This window comes from Merops nubicus, unplaced genomic scaffold (genome assembly GCF_000691845.1).
Source record: "Merops nubicus isolate BGI_N331 unplaced genomic scaffold, ASM69184v1 scaffold1759, whole genome shotgun sequence".
In the NCBI taxonomy this organism is placed as follows: Eukaryota; Metazoa; Chordata; class Aves; order Coraciiformes; family Meropidae; genus Merops; species Merops nubicus.
The window spans coordinates 98813-122639 of NW_008629963.1; the positions used below are offsets into that span (position 1 = coordinate 98813).

The 23827-nt window shown below is 44.1% G+C and overlaps 1 protein-coding gene across 1 annotated transcript in view; it reads right to left on the reverse strand.

Moving 5' to 3' along the window:
- Window positions 1-8926, reverse strand: part of GUCY2F (guanylate cyclase 2F, retinal) — a 47064-nt gene extending 38138 nt beyond the window's left edge. Inside the window, exons 1-3 of the mRNA XM_008947089.1 lie at window positions 8188-8926; window positions 6137-6438; window positions 4257-4611 (exon numbers count right to left, since the gene is read on the reverse strand). Coding sequence (XP_008945337.1) covers window positions 4257-4611; window positions 6137-6438; window positions 8188-8926 — 1396 coding nt within the window. The remainder of the gene's footprint in view (window positions 1-4256; window positions 4612-6136; window positions 6439-8187) is intronic.
- Window positions 8927-23827: the final 14901 nt, after the last annotated feature.

Genomic DNA, 23827 nt, shown 5'->3' on the forward strand with positions numbered 1-23827 from the left:
AATGCTAGAGGACAATTTTAATGCAATGTTAATTTGTGAATACACAAATACTTATTGACTTTACTTACATGAGACTGCAATTACTTTAATTAATTATCTCCATGCGTTTGTTTTCTATACCAAGCCTAGAGCCCTGGATCAGTGGAAAAAATAGTTGTCCTTCAAGTAAATAAAGACTGGGTTCTCAGGAAAGCATTAAGTTTTTGAAGCAGCTTCTGCAAAGTTTATAACTTTTGAACATTTGACCCTCTTCTCACCAGGAACAGAAATGCTGAAAAGTCTTTATCATGTGGTACCAAGCTGATGGCCAGTGTGACTCCTCAGCCCAACTGGGGTTTTTCATTCCCTGCTACAGAGTTCTAATGCTGAAAAAAGCAGAAGAAAAGTAAGAGAAGGCTAATGTTTTCCTCAATGGGCCCATTGGTGGAAAGGACTAGAGACAGATACTTTGCTCATGAGTGTCTTTGCTAGAGAGCTAAGGAAAGCTGCCATGAGTGGATGAGCTAAATTCTACTGGGAAGTGTTTGCTGTCTTCTGCAGGTTTTTTTCTATCTTATTCTGTCTGTATTCTGAGATTCTTAATCACAAACGACCACGGAGAAATGGGAATTGAGGAAAAGTTTGTAGCTCCATGTCATGTTTGCACCTACCTCACAGTCCCTTTTGCAAACACTGAAACCTAGAGCTTCTCAGTGAAAGTTGTGGGCATTTTTGAAAATTGGTGTCTTATTCAGGAAAAGACAGGGCATTTTAGATGAGATTTTCCTAAGTTTGGACTTACTTTCTGCTTCAGCCCAGGGACCTAGTCCCTGCTTGTCCTCACACATATACTGGAGCAGGTTGCCCAGAGAAGTTGTAGACACTCCATCCCTGGAAGTGTTAAAGGTCAGACTGGATGGGGCTTTGACAATGTGGTCTTGTGAGGGGTTAGACTAGATGGGGGTCAGGTAGATTGGACTAGATGACTTTGAAAAGTCCCTTCCAACTCAAACTATTCTATGATTCTAGTGAAAGAAATCTCTGTCCATGGTAGGGATATTGGACTTGATGACCTTTGAAGATCCCTTTCAGCCCAAACCATTCTGTGATTTTATGATACTATCATTCTGTATAAGAAGTCACTCTGCTTTCATGCTCCAGCCTAGAACTAGCCCTGTGTGTCTCCATCTGAGAGGAGATCTGGGCACAGCAGAGTGCATTCTTCACATGCAGAGTGGATGTAGACCAAAGTTTCAGTTTACCAAAGTGCAATGGAGACAGAGCCAGCTTTCTCTAGCAGGTGCTCACTCTGAATTCACCAATAAGAAAGCCCACACCAAGCTGACCTGGAGGACATGGTCTGTTCCTCAGGCACAGACAAAGCGTGTTGCTGTTCCCATAAGAGCAAGTGACAGCAACCCAGAGTTCATCCTTAGGAGGCAAGGGAGCTGGCAAGATGTGCCTCCCTCCAGAAGGACTGGTGTGAGTGTGAAGCCAGAACACACCCCTCAAAGGTCTTGCACAACGCTAAATCCATGCAAAAGGAGGAACTGGAACAGCTGAGAGGCAGACTTGCAGGAGACCTAGTGCTCTGGAGCTGTGGTTTTCTGCTAGGGAACTTGTTATTAAAAGAGCGATTGAGCTTTCAATACCCCAGTCACAGTGGCATGGGTTGGTTTCCTTGCTGGATGAAGGAGTAAAAGCTTCCTGGACAAACCAGTGATGAAGTGTAGGGGTATGAAAGTCCCATCTCACATCTCTATGTCCTTCTAACATTTTCAGAAAGAATCCATATCCCAGACCACAGCGTAGTAGGAATAATGTGGAGTTTGGTAATGTTCTCTTCTGTGTTCAATGAGAGATTTTTTACTGCTGCTGTCTCCTAAGCTTCCTCTGGTAGCCCCCAGAGACTCTGCTGTCTGAACAAACTTCTGAAGAAAAAGCCTGAAGGAAATTCTTTTGCTTATTACCATTGCATACAACCCACAAGTGCTTGGCCATACTTTAGAGGACTCTAAGACAACGTGGCACTTGAAAGGTAATGCCAAAAACCAAGGAATAGCAAAGGGTCTCTCCCTGATCATGTCCTTGCTGAAGCAGGCACAGTAAAAGGCAAGAGAAGTCAGAAATAAACACCCAGATAAAAAAACCCTGAGGAACAGAAGACAGCAAGGACAATATCAAAGACCAGAGAGCACGTCAGTGATGGATGAGCCAGTGTAAGGACTATGCAAAGCCTTGAGGAGCTCAACCAGAACTTTATAACTAATCAGAAGTGAAAGCAAAGTTATCACGGGCAAAAGTAAATTTACAGCATACCTGAGGAGAATTGTGGGATTGTGTTAATCTCATTAGGGGATGGTTTAAGGGGACTGTGGGAGCATGTGAAACTTCTGACAGGATGTATAGAAGAAGGGACAAAACTGGGGAAAGAGAGAGATGGGAGTGGGTTGGGAATGCTCAAGTGTGGAGAGGATGGTGATGCTGGTCACACATAACCATGTTGTGCCAAACCCTGCACCTGATCCTGCAATTTGCTCTGCCTTCTTTTTAACCCCTATTCCTAGTCTTTTTTCCTGGATGAGTGTGCACTGAGCCTGTGAGTGACATTTGCAGACTTCACAGCAACCTAACTGACAGGTAAGATAAGAAGTCCTGGAGCCTTCAACCAATGAAAGATCATAAGTCTAGAGACCAGCTTCTGCACAGACCTAAGCATTTGAGAGCTGGCTATGAGGGAATTACAGATTTGGACCATCTATGAGGATGCATTTGGATGTGTGCAGGAGCTGGGGTTGTGAGGTCTGGTAGCAAGCTGGGAGCCTGATTAAGTGGTGCATAAGAACAGGATCAGACCATTTGTGTTGTCTATGTCTCAGCAATGCTGGTTGTGGGTAGTGGTGCCTGTAAACAGCTTGTTTTCCTGTGTTACTCTGCTGGTGATTGGATGTTTCTGCAGAATGTGTGTGTTCTGGGAGGACTCACTCAGCTCCATTCCTGGTGGACCTAGGGTCAGCAACCACAACAGCTTGGCAGCTTCACATCCAACCACCTCCAAACCTAACTCCATACAAAATCCAGGCTTCAGCTTGGATTTAATTCTAGTTATAAAATTCAGCCTCGGAAATATTAGTAATTATAGTAATTATCAGTAATACTAGTAGCAAGTAGTAGAGTTTCATACATTTGTAAAAATGTGAACATAAAATCTGGTCTCTCTAAAAACTGGGATTTCTCCACAGACTGCAATGGGATGATAAATTGCTCTGCCATTCCTGGTAGCAGTGCAATATTAGATATATGGTAGCATTATGTTTGTCTCTTCTATAGCTTGCCAGCTGCTGAAAGATCAATATATCTCAAATTTCCATGGAACGATTCTGATTTAAACCAGCTATGGCTGAGCCAAGGGGAATGTTTTCCTCAGCTGCTGAATGAAATATTCTGTAGCTGTAGTTAATTTTGTCTGTTTAAGTCATATCCTGGAGCAGTAGGAGTAAATGCTTAGTATTATAAGTAAACATGTCAAATGGAGGCTAAGTGTCCTACCCTGAGATTTTGAGTTCCCTGGGGATTTTAAAACTGCACCACAGATGCATCAGAACAAAAATAATAAGTAAAACCAGTGCCCAGTCTTGCAAACCCAGGACGTAGCACAGGTATCTCTGCCCCTAAGTCTTCAGTTACCACCTCTGTTGTCTACAGTCACTCAAATTATTTTGAGCAATGATTATCATCTTTTCTTGATGAGGTGAGCTATGATGATCCTTAAAGCTGCATAGCTAACTAGGTAAAGAAGCTGGGGTTAACCAGGAGAGATGGTGAGAGCATCTGTGTTGTGCTGGCTTCAGTGCAAATCCTCTTAGTGCCCTGTCCCTCAGAAGGACAGGGACAAAGTGCTGACTGGAGCCTCTGGCATATATTGATTGCTACCAAAATAGGCAGATGCTGGCCGTTGGACCTGGAAAACTCTTCCCAGCACAAAACAGTGGCAACAACCATATTGACCTAACAAGCAATAAGAGAGTCTTGTGGATCAATAGTGGGATCTCTGGGTAAGACTCCCATTACAAACACTGTGATGACTGATCACATTGATAGGAATTTGTTGAGTTTAGGGATTTGTCTTTGGGGTGCTCTCCCCTGCAGTAGAAGAAAAGATGAAATAAATAAGAAGCATGGACCAATGCCACTTGACCCTGTTTTTTGGGGTTTTGGTTTTGTTTTGTTTTTGGTTTGGTTGTTTTTTTGTTTTTTTGTTTTTTTGTCTTTCTTACCTCCAGTGCAGAGAACATCTGGATCAAACCAACAGCTGGAGTCTGGCTTGGGTGGAGCTCCTCTGGGAAAGTGGATGGCCTGGCCCAGGGACTTCACAGAATCTGAAGACATGTCCAGCAAGTGGGTTGGGAAGAGCTGGTTCCCACGACCATCTGTGTCCAGTATCACATAGTTGCTCAGCCCCTTCCCATAGCTGTCGGTCTCTACCCTCTGACTAAATCCAGGGAAACTGAAGTTTTTTGTGTGCTCAGCTATGTTAGCTCCTGAGACTCTGACTCCTTTCCTCCGAGCACTATCTACAGCCGTTGCCATGAAGTAAATGGCATCATAGATTGTTCCAAAAAGTGGAGAAACCTAAAAATACAGGAGAAATTGAGGTCAGGATATACTGCTGTCAATCTCTGGTTTGAGATCTGTGGCAAAAGATGTCCTACTGACTAAGCCGAAAGCTGAAGAACTGAGACATCTGAGCATTAAGGTAAACAGAGTAATGGATTTGAAGAATCTTTTGTTGAAGTTAGCTCTGGATCTACTCAATATATGTGTGGTTTTTAATATCTGTCTTTTCTTATGGATTCTTCACAAAATGCAGATTCAAAATATTTTTAAAACAATGTTAAATTGCTTTATCATGAGAAGAGCCAAAACTGAGCCTGGCATTTAGCTCGTATTTAATCACAACCTGCCCTGAAGCACTGTGCTAAAACATCTTCCACAAATAGAAGATCAATGTCAGATTCTCACATCCCTCCCCATGTAGCAAAACAGCCATACCCAAAGGTTCGGCCCTCTGTGTCAGAACATTCTTTATTCCTAAGATTTAAAAATCACAAAGTAGAACCAGAACAAACTCATCGTCTGGGATACCAGAGCCTTTTCTTCTTGCATTGCTCACTTCCATGCCAGACTTGATTTAGGAGCCTTTAACTTTCCCCTCCCTAGAAACACAGACAATGGCTTTTGCAATCACATGGTCATTCACAGCTGGTAGGTGAAGAGGGACTCTAGTCATACACTTGTGAGAAAATGAAGTGTTGCTGGGAGCCATAGAATTTGATGTCTGTGGTGGGTTTCATTGATCAGATGTAGACACCTGCAATGAAGAACCTTATGCTCACCACAGTTACCGTGGGCTTTCATTATAGTGAAGGGAAAGAAATAAATGCTTTCAAGGAATGATTTATCTCCTAAAGCAGACATCCATTCAGATCTGATAAATCATGCCTTAAGAATATGTGTAATCTTTTGAAAGATCATAGTGAGATTTGAAGATTAGCTCAGCTGAATCCTGCATCTCTTCACCAGTATGACAGATTTGCCAATTCTTCTTCTAACATCTACAAGGTAGGAGCTGACTTTTTTATAGGTTACTGGTGGCATTTAAATAATTGCGCTGATAAAGAAGAACTTTGACTATAGTGCTAAGAATGAGGCAGCAATGATCCTAAGGATTTCCATATAGAAACATCCAGTTTTTCATTTTTCTGTCACTTCCTCCAAAATTCTCAGGCACGTGAGCATCTTATCTTGGTGCCTTACAAAATCCATGGACTTTGTTCACCTTAAGAGTCACCGCTTCAGCTTGGTCCTACTGCAGATTCCATGTAGCAAATCAAATCTGAGAGCCTCAGAGACAACCTGTTTCTCTTGAATCCCTAGCATGGTCTCCTGCAGTGGAACTGACTGAGTTAGATTGCCAGACATCCAAGAGAAATATTCTTACCAAGTGGATATAGATCACATCTAACTTTCACCACATTTGTCTCAAAATAAAAGCACGCAGTCTGTGTTGTCTTCCCTCTACTTTCTCAATAACTATTGTTTGTCCTCCCTCTCCTGTTGCCAGGTTCCAGAAAAGCCCAAGAGAAAGAATATTTACCTGAGTGGCTTCCAAATCGTTGATTATTTCACCACTTTCTTTAGCTTCCCTGAATGCATCATAGAAAGTCCTTTCTCCAGACTCCAGTGTGATAGTCAGCACAGCATCATATGCTTCCTGGAGTTTGCTGTCATTATTGAAGATGTCAAATGAGTTGTTTTGGTAAGGAAGACTGTACAGTAACGTGTCATATGGAACAAAGACATATCTTCCATCTGCTAGTCCCATTTCCAGAGCTTTTTTGAGTAAGGTGGCCTGTTCCTCCCCTCCAACGAGCACAGAATGCATGCACAGGAGTATAACTGAAACACAAAGATGACAGAGTCTTGTTAATCCACTTGGGGATTTCAACACAAAATGGCTCCTTCCACTCCAATAAAAGAGCTGTCTCAGCTGCTCTATCAGGTCAGCTCTAATGGTCACCCACCAATGTTACGAGCTGTGGAAGTTGGGAGCTACACCAATTTTGTTCAACCTCTGGAAGTCTGCAACCTCTAGCAAAGTAGGCAGTGGGCATTACTCATTCCTGGACCCATACGGAAAGAGTAGTGGAGAGAAATTTGACAAAAGTGAGGCATGGGCTCATATGAGGAGTAATCATGGTCATTGTTGTAACTGACTGACAGACATGAGCTTTTCTTTTGTTGTGTGCCCTGATCTGACAGACACCACAGTCGTTAGCAGTGCCCAAACTCCAGCCATTCACCCTGTCATCATATATACAGGTCTTAACTTGAGCACTGTGTTGTGTTTCAACATCTGGTCCATGCCTGTCTGTCCCAGAGGCTGTGTCATTGCCTGCAAAATGCCATGGGGACAATGTCCTCGTGTCTGGTGGAGAGCTCTGACATACGGGTTTTCCTGTCTAACAGGCTTTCCACAGTGCTCACTGGCCCTTCATGAAAGGAACCACTCCTGATTTTTCATGGAAGACAGAACTGCAAAACTCAGCCAGCAAGAGGAGCAAAGAAGGGGAATGATAGGAAGGAAAGTTGCAAAGGAGACCTGTCTGCTACTAAATCCAGAGGGAGAAAGGTCTCTAGAGTAGCTGTGGTCACTCCCCAGGAGAAAAAGTATCCTTGGCAAAGTAGAAGCTGATGTGAATGAGAGCATTTTCAGGTTGCTGAATTACAGGAAAGAAACAGGTACTTCTTGGCAGTGATTCACCCCATACCATAGCAGAGAGCTTGAGCTGGTCAGATGGATTGTGTTTGAAGAGGGGCTGGTCCTCTCCACTGATTATGAAGGGATCTCATCCTCTCTAACTCGCATGGAGAACTGTGGTGGTGATGAGAAGAACTTACCCAAGGTGGATTTGGTCTCAAGTCCTGATAAACCTTCAGGCTAGACAGCACCTTATTCCCCTCGCTAGTCTTTGGCATGAAAGTCAAAATCTTTGTTGAAATGCACCCTCATCTGGATTCACAGTGCTGACTGCAGAGGTGCACATCTAGGATCAGAGCTCCATCAGACTTCCTAAAAAGGCTCTGAAGCACAAATCTGTAACTTTTTCCACACATTTTCTCAAAAGAAAAGCAATCATTCTTTACTACATGCTGTACATCAACGAGGACCATTCTGCTGCTTTAGTATGTGGTATAAACCACTGGATTTCACTTCTGATACCTTCACTGAAAACAGGTAGCAACAACACAGCATCAAAGAGTGAGCTTTTTGATAATACATAATACAAACCACCACAAATATAAAACCTTCCTATAAACCCCTCTTTACACTTGACAGGTTCAAGCACAGATAATCACCTGCTAAATATTATATTTTCAGACAGGCCAGACTCAACCTTTCATGTTTTAGAAGAATAATTACCCTTAACTCCATTATTCACAAAATGCCCAGCATTCTTTTACACGAATCCCTGGCTCCATTAGGGTCAGAGATAAAATTCTGCTTGACTTAAATGACTTCAAACTTTAATTCTCTAATTTTTATTCTCTCTTCATTCATTCTATTGGATAGCAATGCAGTCCTACCTTGGAGAAAATTAAAAGGAAAAAAAAATAAAAGGAAGGAATAAAGCTTGAAGTACTTACTTTTGATGCCACTGACTTCTTTAATCTCATTCCAGGTGTCTTCAATGCCTTTCTCTCCTTTACGTATGGATGTAACAACGCCTACAGGAAGCCCTTGGTTCCTGAGTGCACTTGCTAGGTTTTTGGCTGTGTCAATCCAAATATCTTCACTGGAAGCAATGATACCAACATGAGCCCACTTAAAATATTTCATTATTGTAAACAAAACTTGGGTTGGAGACGGTAGGGTCCTTGCAAATGTAGGGTAGTGGATGGTGGAATCTAGTTTATAATTGATGCACATCCATGAGAAGATAGCTTTATTCCAGTTTTCCCCTAAAAGTGTGGCCACCTCACAGAAGCCAGGGTTCAGAGGGCCTATGAAAGCTGAGGAAAGTTTTCTGAAGTCAATGAATTTAAGCAGAGCTCTCGGTGTCTCACATTCTTCCTGCAGGACCACATAATCCAGCCTGTGGCCAAGATCCAGTGAAGGATCTTTGCTTATCCGTTCCACCGCTAACCTGGCAGCCACATGGGGAAAGGCTTTGGAAAAGAAGGGGTCACAGTTCCAGGGCCCAAGCAGCCCAATTTTAAAAACAGAACAATGTGCCGGAGAGCAAAGTAGAATTATTCCCAACAGGAGCCACCAGAGAGCCTGGAAAAACATCTTGAACAAATTTCCAGTGTTGAACTGATGCAGTCTCATGTGCCTTGAGAGCACCCAGAACAAACTGTTGGGACATAGTAGGAGAAATGACATTGTTTTACAGGTGGGTAGATCTGTGCCAGGTTCTTCAGGAAGCCAAGCAGGGCATTAACCAGCTGCTGGAAGAAAAGGAGATTACATCTGCCTTCCTGCATACGTATTTGTTCAATGCCTGTAGATACAGCTGAGCCAGCCAAAATTACACAACACTTCTCAAGTGGCAAGTCTACGAGATGCCCAACTGTGCACAGACGCGTGGACATCCACCACACAAGCTGCTGCTCCACCCAGGCAAGTGTACAGCCAGCATCAGTTTGACATACCATGGTCCTTAAATATACACTTATAAACAACTTTTTTTAATGCTTTGTAATCTATTGAGGCCCATACAAACATAAATACACACACACACATATAGATCCTTCATGTAGACCCATATAGACCCTTCCTATAGACTCTTCCTATAGACTTTCCTATAGACCCATACAGACCTCTCATATAGATCCATACAGACCCTTGATATAAGTCCATATATTCATGTACTTACAGATACATACATATCTGTCTATGATTTTAAAACTTTCTGAAAAGGTTTTTCAAGGACAATTCATGGCAGAGTCTCTAAAACCTGGCAAAATGAAAGGTGGATAAACACACCACCAAAAAAAAAAAAAAAATGTGGATAAAAAGGTAATCACATAATGTGGGAAGAGGAGGATTATGATTTGGATTTAGATTAAAGAATTGTTAAATAACTGTCATGGCAAAAACTTTGTGTTCACTCTTGGCTTCGAATATTCTTGTTTAAAGACTCTGAGCCATAGGTTTTGGGGGGAATAGCAACCTCACCTTCACAGCCAGGCACAGAAACAGCAAACTCACAACAGTCTCCCCACTATCTGCAGTGTCACCCTGTGGCGTACAAAAATTTGCTGTTCCGAGCAGGTTTGTGCCTTAAAAATAGCAGGTCCCTTACACCAGCTTACCTGTTCATTACTGGAGAAGTATTTTTATCCTGGATCCTCAGCCTCTGAGACGTGCCATACAGAGCACTGCAATGCAGTGAGTGCTGCAAGTGCACCCACAGGTCCTGTAACCTGGTGGAGAGAGACCTCCAGAAGGAGCCACCCATCAACAGAGCAGCTTCTCACTGGTGGCAGTGGCTATCCTTGCATGTGAGTCCCACCTGAAGAGGAGGTGATGCGTGGTCAGCCTTCCCTGCAAGTGTGCTTGGGGGCCCACCTCCTTCAGTTTCTGGGCTGCATGGGCCACTCCAGATGGGTGGGCACTCTAGGATCCTCCACACCGTGTCAAAAGCTTCCTTCGTCCCCTTTGATGAGGGTGAACCTTCTTCAGGGTTTCATGATTTGGGGTGCATCCTTCCAAGCCCTTAGTACCTCAGTGAAGGTCTTTCAGAGCTCCAAGGCTGCCTTGCTCTGAACTGCCTCAGTGCAGATATGCGCTCATATCTAACTTAGTCATTGTAGGGATGGCATCTTAAAGCACTGCCCTTGGATTAGCAGGATTTAGCTCCTGGGATATGCCCCTGCAGAACAGCTCCTTAAGTCTCTCTGCACTGCAGCAAGCATAGTTCCTCTTCTGCTCTGTAAACATCAGAGGCAAGAGCTATTTTAGGTTTGAGGTGAGCAGAATATTTGATTTTGGGCTTTACCATCATGCTGAATGTATAACATTCCCCTTTTCCCCATTTCTTCCTTGTACATCAGGACACACAGAGATTTTTTCACACCTGCATCAAACTCTTGGTTACTCCTCTGTGTGCTCTAGATATCTCCTTACAGCTGAGCCCTCCAGTAACCCACTCCACACTCCCAGACACCTTCCTTCCCTGGTGGATTTGGCAATAAAACTGTCATCCTGGAAAGAACTTGAACATCTCCACACCTGTCCCAGCTAGAAAATCCCTTGAAATAATTTAGGCAAGGTCACAGGACGTTGTGGTCTAGAGGGAACCATTTCTAACTCAACCTTTTAGCAGTATTAACTTCAAATGCATCATATAAATTATACACATCTCAGTGGTGTGTGTTCAGGAGCAGTTCTTTGTGAGTAATGATTGAGGGAAGCCACAAAGTGTTGGGGAGAGCAGCTCTCTCCCTTCATTTCTTTTCATTAATTTCCTCCCCTTCATTCCTTTCCTTGCACAGCCCAGATCTGGAAAGGTTCCTGGACACATGCTTTATTGAAGACTGGTACAACCCAAGTTAGTTATCATGAATTACCATACAGCTTAAAAAAGCTAAAAAGCTTGGAAGGTGCTTAAAAGACACACTAACACCAAGCCTAATCTCAGAACACTGCTTTTTATGCTACCTGAGCATTAAGTCTTGACGCGAAGTTTTAATTAAAGCAATTCCACTAAGGGTCAGCAGTGTCAAAGTCTCCTGGAATAGGAGCAAAACTCCACGGTCTCACTTCTCAGAGATGTTTACAGCATTAGAATCTCCTGTGTTGAAAAAAAAAAAACCGTGGGTCAGACACCCAACAATGAAAGATTTAAAAATAATCAACTTAGAGGTCACTTAGTGTAATTACTCTGACCCTTAATCCATATTTTTCCATAGTCAAGTGGGTTGAAACCCTCATCACTTTCTCCTTTTTATTCTGCTCTTTCTTTGCCAGTGAAAGAAAAGATCTTCCTGCAATCAACTGAAAAGCTGTTTGTCCTAAATAGCTCAGCCACGTTTGTCTCATGCTTAGGATATCCAGGATTGGGATAATACTCCTACCTTTACAAAACAAGCTCAGGTCTCAACATTCCATGATTTACCTCACTAATAAACAAGCAAGTTAAATCCTAGAACGGTATGGGTTGGAAGGGACCTTTAAAGTTCATCTAGTCCAAGCCCTCTGTAGTAAGCAGGGGCAACTTTAACTAGATCAGGTAACTAAGCAGCTAAATAATCTATCAGGTAAAAAATAAGCATCTGAGGGAAAAAAAAAAATGTTATTTAGGTAATTCATCAAGCTAGAATTAACATTAAGGTTTAAGACCCAGTGTATGCCTCCAAATTTTGCTTTTTTATGACAGCTCAATCTCATCATTACGGCAACAACCTCATCTCAGAGTGCAGATTCCTTTGTAATGCTGTGTTATTTGCACGCCATCAGCTCAATTCCCAACACTCTTCCACACTCCCTGGAGTGAGAGATGTGTGCAGTCATACTCCCAGAACGTTTCGAGCCACGAGCTGTCTCGCTTTGCTCTAAATTTTCAGAGCAGAAGAGGGTGCTCTCGTCTCTCTGTCTGACCTCCCATATCAGCCTGGCCAAACAGCCTCCCAGGAGCTGCTGCTGCTCTGAGCTCTTCAAGCGTCCACGAAATGAAATAAAATGTGTTTTGTAGTGAATTATACTAGAGGGCATCGCTAAATAAAGCTGATTTCTCTGGAAACCCTCTGCAGCCAGTAGAGAGAGGCAGGGAAAAGGCTTGACTCCTGTTCTGCTTCTCCCTTCAGAAAAGTCTCATATCTCCACGGATGATAGAGAAAATCAAGGGAAAGCATCATGGCAACACTTGCCTTTTTTTTTTTTTTTTTTTTCTTCACATCCTCTGAGCCTTAATTAAAAGCTCCAGCCTTGGAGGATCTACCAGGTTCCCACGTCTATTATTCCAACTGTTAATTACCCTCAACATTAAAAATACCCACTTAATGTCTAGTGTGTCTGGCTTCAGCTTCCTGCAACTGGCTTTCACTCCTCCTTTGCCTGAGAAACATAAAACGGAGAAGCACAATAAATATCACCTCCCTGTAGACATCTGCACACCATAATTAGCTCACATCCTAGTCATCCTCTGAGTAAAATAAGTAAACAGCTCCTTAAGGCTTTTGCCAGGGAGCGTGCTTTCAGGATTTCATCCTCACAATGCTCTTCTGACATTCATTTCTGGTTTTCTTTCTCTTTGCTAAATTAAAAACAGTGCCCATGAGTGAGCCTCACTCTTTAATGCTGAAAATAGAGGTGATGGAATCTCTTATCACCTCTTTATTTTTCCTCCACTTTAATTTTATAGCTCAGATGAATGTAGTTGTAGCATCACTGTTTTCAAGCCCAGCTCTGAGTTCCTTATTGCAAACCTCTGCCTTGGACATGTGGTATGAATCCTTTGTTCTCAGCTGTATACATTTATACATCTGGTCTGGTTTTAGTTTAGTGGATACTTTCCAAATACGTCCATTTAATGAGCGGTCCAGATCAATGGGAAAAATTCATGAATAATGATTTTTCCTGTTTCTTCCGGATAATGGGATAGAGTTATTGAACAGCACTGGAAAAAATGAGATCCCAGAGGTTCCACTAGAAATCACTACCAAAGGAGGGATCTTTACCTGTTTTATTTCAAAATATCAATTATATTTTTTTTTATTTCTTTATCCCATGGACACATTATATAGCACTCAATTTCTCCCTCAATATCACCTTTCAGTAGGGACAACCTCTAGGTATATAAGAAGACAACACTGCTACTTGACTTTACATGCCAGACTTGTGACTTGATCACAAAAATTATGTGAAGTCAAGCTGACAAGATTTATTATCACTCCAGCCTCGCTGCCTGGCATTAGTTAACCTCCATCCTTTAATTCTTTACAAGTTCCTCCTCGTTTTGTCCTTTCCATGACTTTGAGCACACTTGACGTCAACCCAATCTGGAATTAGTCTCTTGGCTATCTAAAACAGGAAGGGTTTGATGTCCCATGGTTTTGGTGGTGTCACCAAACATGGAGGGAGTGTCCTGCTGTGTCATATTATCCTGTTTTCAGGTTGCAGTCCAGCATGTGCAATCCCATTTTTTCCAGATTATCTGGTTTGCTTTGGAGCAGCTCTATGTCAGCCCTGAAGAGTTGTTGAGTTCAAGTGAGTCCACTTCTTTCCCAAAATTACTAGATTTATTTGATTTTATTGGAGACTGATTTCTTAGTCTGTGAGTTCTGAAGTCTCTGGCACTGGCATTAACGGAATATATGACGTTGCAGGTAATTGTAATAGTCAATATTAGAGCTGGCAGGAAACAGTCTCATAACACCGGATGAGGTATTTCTACATGTATTTATTTAGGCATCAAACCCGGAGAGTTTAATTTGACAACCTTGTCTCCAGAAGCTCATTATACAGCAATACATAGAGTAACACTCCTCTTCCAGGGGACATTTCCAAGCCTCTTAGAATCCAGCCATGATTCAACCTAAGAAGTGGCTACTGTTTATCATTTTCTTTACATGAGGGTAAGAGAGGCTGAACCTTTAATAAGCAAGCTAAAGCCAGGCACTGGAGGAAACAGAGTGTCTTGTGGTGTTAACCGAAAAAAAATACTTGCTGGTGTGTCTAAAATGTTCTTCTTGAAATATGTCAGGTTCAACAAAACTTCAGACATGTCTGGATCTATATCTGGAGACCTTAGAAATTGCCAGGTGTTTTATCTGGGAATAAAGATAGCGAGCAGGTTTGTCTCATGGGCAGGGAAGCTGAAAGCAGATGAGTGTTTGATGTATGCTTTGCAAGCCAAGACCTCAAGGAGAAGCCTTGGGAACCAGCCACAGCAGTTCAGTGACAATGTTGATTGCATTGACAGCCTTAACAGAAAACCTAAGGGGAACAGCAAACCCACCCAGCACCTGCAGATTTCAGGAAGCTTGCAGTTCCTTAGATATTTAAAAGAAGTAAATCACTTCATCACAGTGCGGCCAAAAAAAGTGAGAAGAAAAAAAAATATCACACCAAATCTTCTGGCAGGCAAAGAATGATGGGTTTTGGCCAATGCCACTCATGATGAATGGTAACAAGAGTTCCAAATGCGTCAATGGACTCATGAATGGCTGGCTGATATTTTGCATGATGACTTATCCCACGCTATGCTGCAAACTTCCCTGCAACCACGTAACCTCACTGAAGCAGTCAGCAGAGCCTGCCTGATCTGATAAATAACATTTATCCCTAAAACAAAGCTTGAATATGACACTGAGTTCCATTTCCTTTCCTCCAAGACTTTATAAACCCCACAGAGGGAATAATCCCAGAACATATTCTGTCCCAGTACATTTATTCTAGCCTCTGGCATCTTTGGCAGCTTGAAGAAAACAGTCAGTTTTACAGCCTTATCTAAACATCTGAGCTTTCAAATGTTTGCTGGAGAGACTTTAACTTGGATAGTGAACTACAGCATGAGCCATACACTACTATATCTTCCTCCAGCTCTCACCTTATCTATAGCTATGTACCTTTGTCCCATTATCAGGCTACCCAAACAATATGTGATGGTAGAACAGCATCGTTGGCATCACTGAAAGGTTTAGAAACTGAGGACTCGTGAAGTTCAGCTATCTAGCCTAGGCTGCATAGGAAACGTGTAGGGGAAAAAAAAAAAAAGCTTTATGTTTAGTGTGGGATGAAACAAGGTCCAAGAGGTATGTTCCCTCTGTTATAACTGTGGACCTCCTCCATGCAGGACTTAGGTCAGCATTTTTAAGACAAAGTGTCAAGCCAGATGTTACAAGACAAGGTAACAAGCCAGATGTTACACAGAAGACCATACAGGAGAAGAGAAAGAAGCCACCCCAGGTGTTGAGCTGCATGTCCATGACATGTCTAACAGCATCTGGGCTCCCCAACACCCAACTTCTACCAGATAAGAGCTCGTCTGTCACAACACTATTCACTTACCAGTAGCTTATACCATGATTTCTTATATCCTCATTTTCTAACACCACTACATTCGCAATGCAGAGTTACAGAAAATAAATAAATTAACCCATTCATTAATATGCAGTGTGAGTAAGGTATGAATTTTCCTGGGTAGGTGGAAGGTCTTAGCAGGTAGCATCCTCCAGCAGCCTGATGGCTTCATCTCTCCTGCTTCGGTTACAGATATATATATATTCAGTCATATACCTCTATATGTCCTCTGGGCCGCTCTGGCAGTGTCTGGCAGCTGCTTTGCATTGCAGCATGGCAGGAGAACCTGGCTGCAGTCTGGCTCTGCTGGCTCCCTGCTAAGCCCTCTCCCATGGAGAGCCCATGATCTCACCAAGCCTTCTTACTAATCCACTCTGTGCCCACGGGGTTGGGCAAGTGCCTGCTCAATTTAATGGGAATCAACTGGCCCTACTGGAAGAAAAGGTAATCTGTAGGAATTTCTACTGATGGTTTTTAAAACTATATCTAAGGCCTTTCTCAGGAGTCTCTTTCAAGTAAATGTTTTGATTTCACTTCATTTCCAGAGCCTACACAAAACTTAATGAGGATCAATACAGCCACTTTCAGAGCACACTTACTTTTTAGTGCCCTTTAATTGTTATTCATAAAGACAACCCCTGAGATGACTATTTCCAAGGCAATTTGAACCACACAGACTGTTGCAGATGGTTATTTTGTCAGGCTGCTCAGACTCAGTTAACCCAGCTAGAGTGCCACATCCACTAACCACATGCTTCAACTCTTTGGGAAAGCTAAGACCAAACAGAGCAGAATACCCCCAGTCTCTTTTTCTTTGTCTCTTGGGGGTGTAGAAACAATCAGTCCTAACTGCCACCCAGCCATCAAATAATCAGCAATATCTGCAATTCAGCTAACCACAGAAGGGGGGAAAAAATAAAATAATCTATCCCTCATGCTTTCTAATAATCTATCCTTCTAAATAATCTATCCTTCATGCCAACCATGTGTTTTTTCCTTTTTTGTTTTTTTAAAGGAATTATAATATAATGGAGTCATTGACAGAAGCAAGACAAAAGATAAATCCTAGTGTGAACATCGCTGTATTTCAAACCTGGAGTCTGCAGGAGTCCCAGAGAAGCTCCAAGATATTAATCCGTTCATCCAAAACATGCACATCCAAGACAACACCATGCTAAGTCCCCATTATCTGTTGCTGCACAGCGTGGTACACTACAGCAGGGCAAGTACAGCATGTCCTCAGAGAGAGGGAGAGGAAAAAGATCAAAACTACCAGCAAAAATACTCACTGACCCAGAAGACAGATATTTTTCAATAGCAGCAACCTGCTGTGTCCTGGTACAGCTTTTCAGGGTGGCCATCACAAAGGGTCCCTTACAGAGCAGTGAGAGATGCAAACAGTGTGATCCTGATGGAAAAGGAAATCCTTTGGAGAAATTTAACTTACAAAGGGTATCTGTGGCTGAAGAGCCAGAGCATTAGCAGTTGGGGGTCAGCATGGCATCACTGAGGTTCATGGAGTAATTTATTTGAGCTGGGAGGGACAGAGGAAGAGTCCCAAGAGCTGCAGCTCAGCTCTTCTGGTGCCCAGTTGAGGGAATAGATAATATCTTTATCTTTTTGGGTGTGAAAGTGTCTCTGCTGATTAAAATTCCCTGAAGACCTACATCTCCTAAGCTGATAATGATAAGCCTCTCAGGCTGACTGTGTTGCTGTTACCTCCAGTGCTGCTGTGGATGGGTAGCAGGCAAGAGGCACAAGTAGACGTTGCTGAGAGGTCTGCAGGCCAGAATGGAAATCTTGGGTTCTCAAGACCATGAGATAAAAAGGCAAGAGCAACACCCAGATCTGGGGAAGCAGCGAATCTGCTGCCCTAGGAACCACCTGGCTTATCTATGGCCAGGCCAGGCCAGGGTTCATGACTGTCTGTAGAGAGAGTTGCAGTGAGATTTGTCAGAGGTGGATCAGGGAAGTCCCTTCCTAAACAGTCCTTAGCTCTGATGAGCTGGTCCTGACTTTCCACGGTTCCAGCTTCACTGGCCTTTGTTCCCCATTGGAGACCAAGAAGTCCCGTATCTGATCTGCAGAAGAGGAGATTGGATCATATCAATACTGATCACTATCTAAAGAGTGGGGGTCAGGAGGCTGGGGACGGACTCTTGTCAGTGGTGTCCAGAGACAGGACAAGAAGCAACAGGCACAGACTGGAACCCAGGAGGTTCCATCTGACCAGGAGGAAAAACTTCTTTACCGTGTGGGTGCCAGAGCCCTGGGACAGGCTGACCAGAGAGGTTGTGGAGTCTCCTTCTCTGGAGAGATTCCAAAAGCCACCTGGACGTGATCCTGGGAACCCTGCTGTGGGTGCAAGCCATGTTTCACCCCATATTGAGGAATTTATGCTGTTGTTCCTGAGCACTAGATTGTTTAGACAAGGATCTGTCAAAAGATTTTGTAGCTGGCTGACTGGAAGGGAGGATCTCAAGGAGCAATGTACACATGAGGGCTGTAACCCCTCTGCTACAAGGACAAGCTGAGAGAGTTGGAATTTTTCAGCCTGGAGAAGACAATGCTCCATGAAGACCTTCTAGCAGCGTTCCTGTATCTGAAGGGGGCCTACAAGAAAGCTGGGGTTTCAATTCTGTCCCATGATCTGAGCCTTATCCTTTGACTAGAAAGGCCAAGAAGGAGTTCTCCTGGTCAAGGAGGTATTTCAATACAGTAAAGTATGTAAGGATTTGCTTCACTGTAAGAATCAACATCCCAAACATTAGCTCAGCTCCATGTATTTGAGCTGGACTGGAAAAGGCTCCAGCTGTTTTCCTGGGATTTTCTGGTGGCTACTCTAGTTTCTGAAAGCTGCTGTGCCATGAGATGCAACAGAGGTGGGGATGTGATGTGAAGCAAGCAGAGTATGTTCTTCACTGCATGTTCTTCACAGTATACCGAGGGAGATCCAAAGAAGTGGACAGTACTCCAGGAGGTGGGACAACAAGTTTCAGGGTTTCCTTCTTCATCACAGGCTCCTTGTGAGACCATAGGCAAAAAATTCCACCCACATAGCAAAGATAAGCACGGCTGCAAGACTTTAGAAGGAGAGAGAGGAGTCAGCCTTGAGCAAACCATTACATACTAATTAATAAGCTCTTCTTCCCATCCATCATCTGTATTTTTTCTTGCTCCTTGTGTTCACCACCTTCTCACCATCATGGGTAGAATAACACCCACCTAAAATTTCCAGGTCCTGCTGCCATCCTCAGGTGCTGGCTGTTTTGCCAAAGCCCAGACACAGAGAAGATCAGAACAAGCTCAGCGTGCCTGTGCCTTGCAGCGAGCTGTCCTACATGTTTCTGCAGTTCACAGCCCCCAGCCAGGGGCATGTGACACATGGGACCTTCTCTTTCATCTCAGCTGGCCTCAAGCAGCGCAGCAGGTGCCAAAAGTGGCTCTCACACTGGGGGGCTTATTTGTCTTCCCTCTTCCTTGGTTCTTCAAGGAGAAGATCAAAACAACCTGACATCTGGTTGCACTTTACTGCCAGTGCTGGCTTATGTCATGTCTTTCTTCTACAGTCTTTATTTTCTTTATTAGTCACCTCTGAGCCAACAGAGCTGACAGAGCCCACAAGAGAGCACTCCCTCACTGGGGGACTGCACACTTTTCCAATTGTTTAGGTTGGAAAGCAACTCATCTAGGGTAGCTTAGTCCTTGGGCTGCCCTCTAATCCCCTTCTAGCTCCCAAATCCCACCAAAGTCACCTCCCTGGGAATCGGACACGATGCATCAGCATGGGTTCTGTGAAAGGGATTTTTTTTTTTTTCCCCAGGAAAGAGATTTCTGCAGGACACAAGCGTTTTCAAGCAAAACAGAAGAGATGGCAAGGGAGGGGGTTTTGTTTCTCCCAGCCACGCATTTTACTGACTGCAAGTGTGATTTGCCAATTCATCATCCAGACTAAACTGTCACCAGTGGGTTTTTCATCCTCAGAGCAAGCCGAAATCAGTGCTGGTAAAATATATTTCACTGCCCTCAGCCTTTCTTTTCATATTCAGGGGCCTCCTGTCCAAAAGGGCCTCAGTTGTGCCACCAAGCCACCGAGCACAGTTTGGTCCTCCAATGAAGCAGCGAGCTGCTCGGGGGAGAAGAGTGGCGAGTCTCTCTCAACACCTCATTTTAATTCAGTTTCCCTCGTGGTGAACCTCTAAGCATGACAGAGAGTTCAGAGGACTCTCCAAATGCCAGACTTATAAGTGCTCCTGATTTGATGTTGTTCTGAGGGATTTTTCCTGCTCAGATGATCACTGGGTCTCAAGGAGCCGTGTGCGTGAAGAGCCCTCGTGCTAATGAGCAAGTCAGAGCTGCAGCCCCCCACTTTCAGCACCCTACATCTGCAGAGCAGTGCTATAAAAACACTGAATGAAGCGTGGTGCCTGAAAAACACCCAGGTCACTCCTCCTGGGAACAAGCCCCCAGCCATGATTCGAGTGATGCTCGGACTCCATGGCTGGGAGGAGGATGGTGTTGCCTGCCTGCTGTGCTCTGTCTCTCACACGTTGCTCTGTGTTGGAGAGCAGCCTGTGGTTGATCCACCATCCTGCTGTACTGGGAGAAAGGAATGAAAGGCTGTCCTCTCCAGACCAGTAGTGGCAAGACATTGTAGATCATAGAATCATAGAATGTCTGGGTTGGAAGGGACCTCCAAAGGTCATCTAGTCCAACCCCCCCCAACATAAGCAGGGACATCAACTAGATCAAGCTACTCAGAGCTTCATCCAGCCTGATCTTGAATGTCCCCAGGGATGGGGCCTCCACCACCTGTCTGGACAACCTATTCCAGTGCTCTATCACCCTCATATTGAAGAACTTTTTCCTAACGTCTAACCTAAATCTGCCCTTTTCTAGCTTAAAGCCATCACCACTCATCCTGTCACTACAACCCCTTGTGAATGGTCCCTGGCAAGGTGAAGCCCCTGCTTTAAAACTGCAGGAGCTGAGCAGCCCAGAACTCTAGCAGTGGGACTGGGAACTGGCCCAGGGGGTGGTCTCTTTGCATGAACACCAGAAAAGCTGGGTTCTCAAAAAACGCCTTGGATGTTGAGTTTGTGTCTCCTCTGCTGACATCCTTTGAAACTTCCTTCCCTCCCAGCACAGCCCTTCAGCTGTATGAAATCCACCTCAAGCTGTGCCTGCTGGCAGACACATCCCCTGAGCAGCACTAGTGGAGGTCTGAGCCCTCCAGCTGACGCCAGGACGTGTCCCTGTGTCCACAGGGTACTCAAGCTCCTGTGGCAGTTCTTGGTGTCGGAATCAGGGAGCACCCCCCTAGAATCATCCCCCTAAAACACTGGAGCAGTTGAATAGCTGCCAGGTATAGTGACGCATATGGTGTCCTCTGGGTCTAACACGTCAGTGTGCTGTCAGACATACCTCAGGGAGAAGCTGCACACTCCACTGCTGCTAAAATGCCGTAGACCATCTCCTGTTCTACTAAATACCTGAGTGTGGCCACACAAATCAGCCCTACCTGGTTCCCTAATGCTTTCTGAAGTCCCCAAGATGTCCTACCTGGTCTCATACTGACTTTTCAAAAAAGGCAGGAGTCTCCTATTGGCTATGTTGTACCTATCATCAGCACCATGCAGATGTCTCAGGTGCTCCAGGTCACGCCAAACTGGACAAGGCATCCTTGTATAGGTGGCTGGTCTGAAGTCAGATGTTCTCCTTCTCTTTTTTTTTCAGTCTGTTAAGAGGCAAGATCAAGGCCATGATGGCTAAGATGCTCAAAACTTCTAGGAAGTGCTGTGACCACATGAGACATGGCAAAGCTCCTTGCATTGGGATGCTCAGCTTGCCATCCTGCCAGGGAGAGTGACCAGCCACAGTCATCATATCCCAACATAAATACTAAATTTCCAGGAGCTGGGGGTAAAAATGAGAGGTTCTTCCTGCAAATTCCAGCTGTGAACATCCCAGCCGTGCTTCAGGGGAATCGTCTTCAGATGACTGGTTTTTTTTTGCAAAACTACTGTAGAAATTTTTTTAAAAAGAGGGGGGAAATGCTAATTGCTGTGTTTTGGATGGCATGGGGTTGAATGCTGAGGGAATTAATTTCCTGTTAATACAGTACATGATTAAGTCCATCTTTCCGTATTGTCTATATAATGGCATCAGGTTCAACCAGGAGAGGTTTAGGTTGGGTATTAGGAAAAATTTCTTCCCCAAAAGGATTGTCAAGGCCTGGAATGGGCTGCCCAGGGCAATGGTGGAGTCCCCATCCCTGGAGGGATTTAAAAGTTGTATAGATGTGGTGCTAAGGGACATGGTTTAGTGGTGGACTTGCCAATTCTGAGCTAGCAGCTGGCCTCAATGGTCTTGATAGTCTCTTCCAACCTAAATGATTCTATGATTTTATGATTATCCTTTCAAAGCTGAGGGCCCTGTGTGTTTATGGTAATCAGTGTTCAGTTGCTGCTCTACAGCAAAGAGCTGAAATTGGGATGACTCCCCAGAAAGAGGGGGTTTAAAAGGAGTCTCTCACCACAACCCAGCTTGAGTGGATGTGAGCTAATGGGAGGGATGTCACCCTAAGTTAATCCTCCTGAGATTGTGCCGCCAGGTCCAAGTATGCACAAGCATCTTGGTACCACCTTACTTGAGCAATCAGGGACATGGTAAGAGAGATTGCTTTGAATCTGTATTAAACCTTGTGACCTTCCAGAGACCCCATATCATCCTCTGATAAAGCTTTGCTGTCTCTCAGCACCGTTCCTGGACTTTAACTGGTAAAACACCTTATATCTGCAGTTCCCCCTCCTCCCAAGCAGGGAGACACTGGGACACAACAGTGTTGGGATGCTGGTGTCTGACTCCCTCCTTGCTGTGAGCCAGGATGTCAAAATGAACCCACCACTTCAATGAGGTGCTAGAAGAGGGGGACGAAAACACCTTCTGCCATGCCTCATTTTTCCATCTGTAAGGTGTAGACAATAGCTCTTCAACTCACGGGGGTGTTGCAAAGAAAAAGACATGAAAATGGTGAAGCACTCCATTGCTATGGCAACTGAAAGCATTGAATTCTGGGTAGATGGAGTCAAGTCAATATGATAATGGAAATGTATTTGTGTCTCCTGCTCACTGTTCACACATAGGTCTTTATTCCCAGGTGTTCCCATCATTCACTCATCCAGGAAGAGATGTAGTCACCACTCCCTGGCCACAGGGCATGGTCTCCCACAAGGGTTTTAGATATCTTTATCAGCATTCTTTATTTTGAGGTCTTGTAAAATATACGCTTCTTCTCCAGAGTCTGTTTAGTTGGCACTGGCTTGTTATAAACATCCAGTCAAGGATGGGAGTGCTAACTTTATTGCATTGTCTGGCAGAAAAACAGATAAATAGAAGAAAAGAAAAGCAAATCATTCCCCTGAGTGAGGATCATGCTGATGCTAAAGGAGCTCCCAGCAAGAAGTGCAGAAAGGGTCATGTTTTACAGTGAGTTAACTTTTGCAGTTGGAGAGAGGATCATACGAAAATGTTTGTTTAGCACAGAACTTGTCCAGCCCTCGTCCCTGGAGCTGAATTCTCCAGCCAGACAGGCATCTCTGGTCACAGCATCCATCTCTCCACAAGAAAGCCTTGTTCCACAGCAGAAGACACATTGTTCCAGGCAAATGAACCCTTGACACCAAGCAGCGACTCAGCAAGGACAAGGCGTAGTAATGAACAAGGATGAAGTTTACTGCTAGCCAGATTTCAATTTGCATCACTGCACTGTCAAAAAGCTGTGGATTTACACTCACTTAGCTTAGTGGACACCTCTGCTGGTTTAGTTCAGAGAGAAACTGGGAGAGAGGACTGGCTGTAGGATGAACAAAGCTAAACATTTCCACAAACCGTACAGCCTGGACCTCGGCAAGGTTGGCTTAGATTTCTGTGCTACATGAATGTGATAGATGAAGCCAAACACATCAGGCTAAGGTCTTTGGGTCTTTTGGGAAGCATTCAAGCCAGATTGTGGCTTAGGCTTCCCAGCAAAATTGAGGTTTGATTAAGAGCTGGAACATGGCACACTCTGGATGTGGGCACTACGAGAAGGTGACAGGAACAGAGCTGGAAAAGGAGGAGAGGTGGCTGTCCTGGCACTGCTGTCTTGTTTTCCTTGACAGTCTGTTGCCATAGATAGCTGACAGATATATTTTGAGAAGCTGATTTCAACAGTTGATCTTGATGATTTGATGTGGCCTTCTATGAGAAGGTCACAAC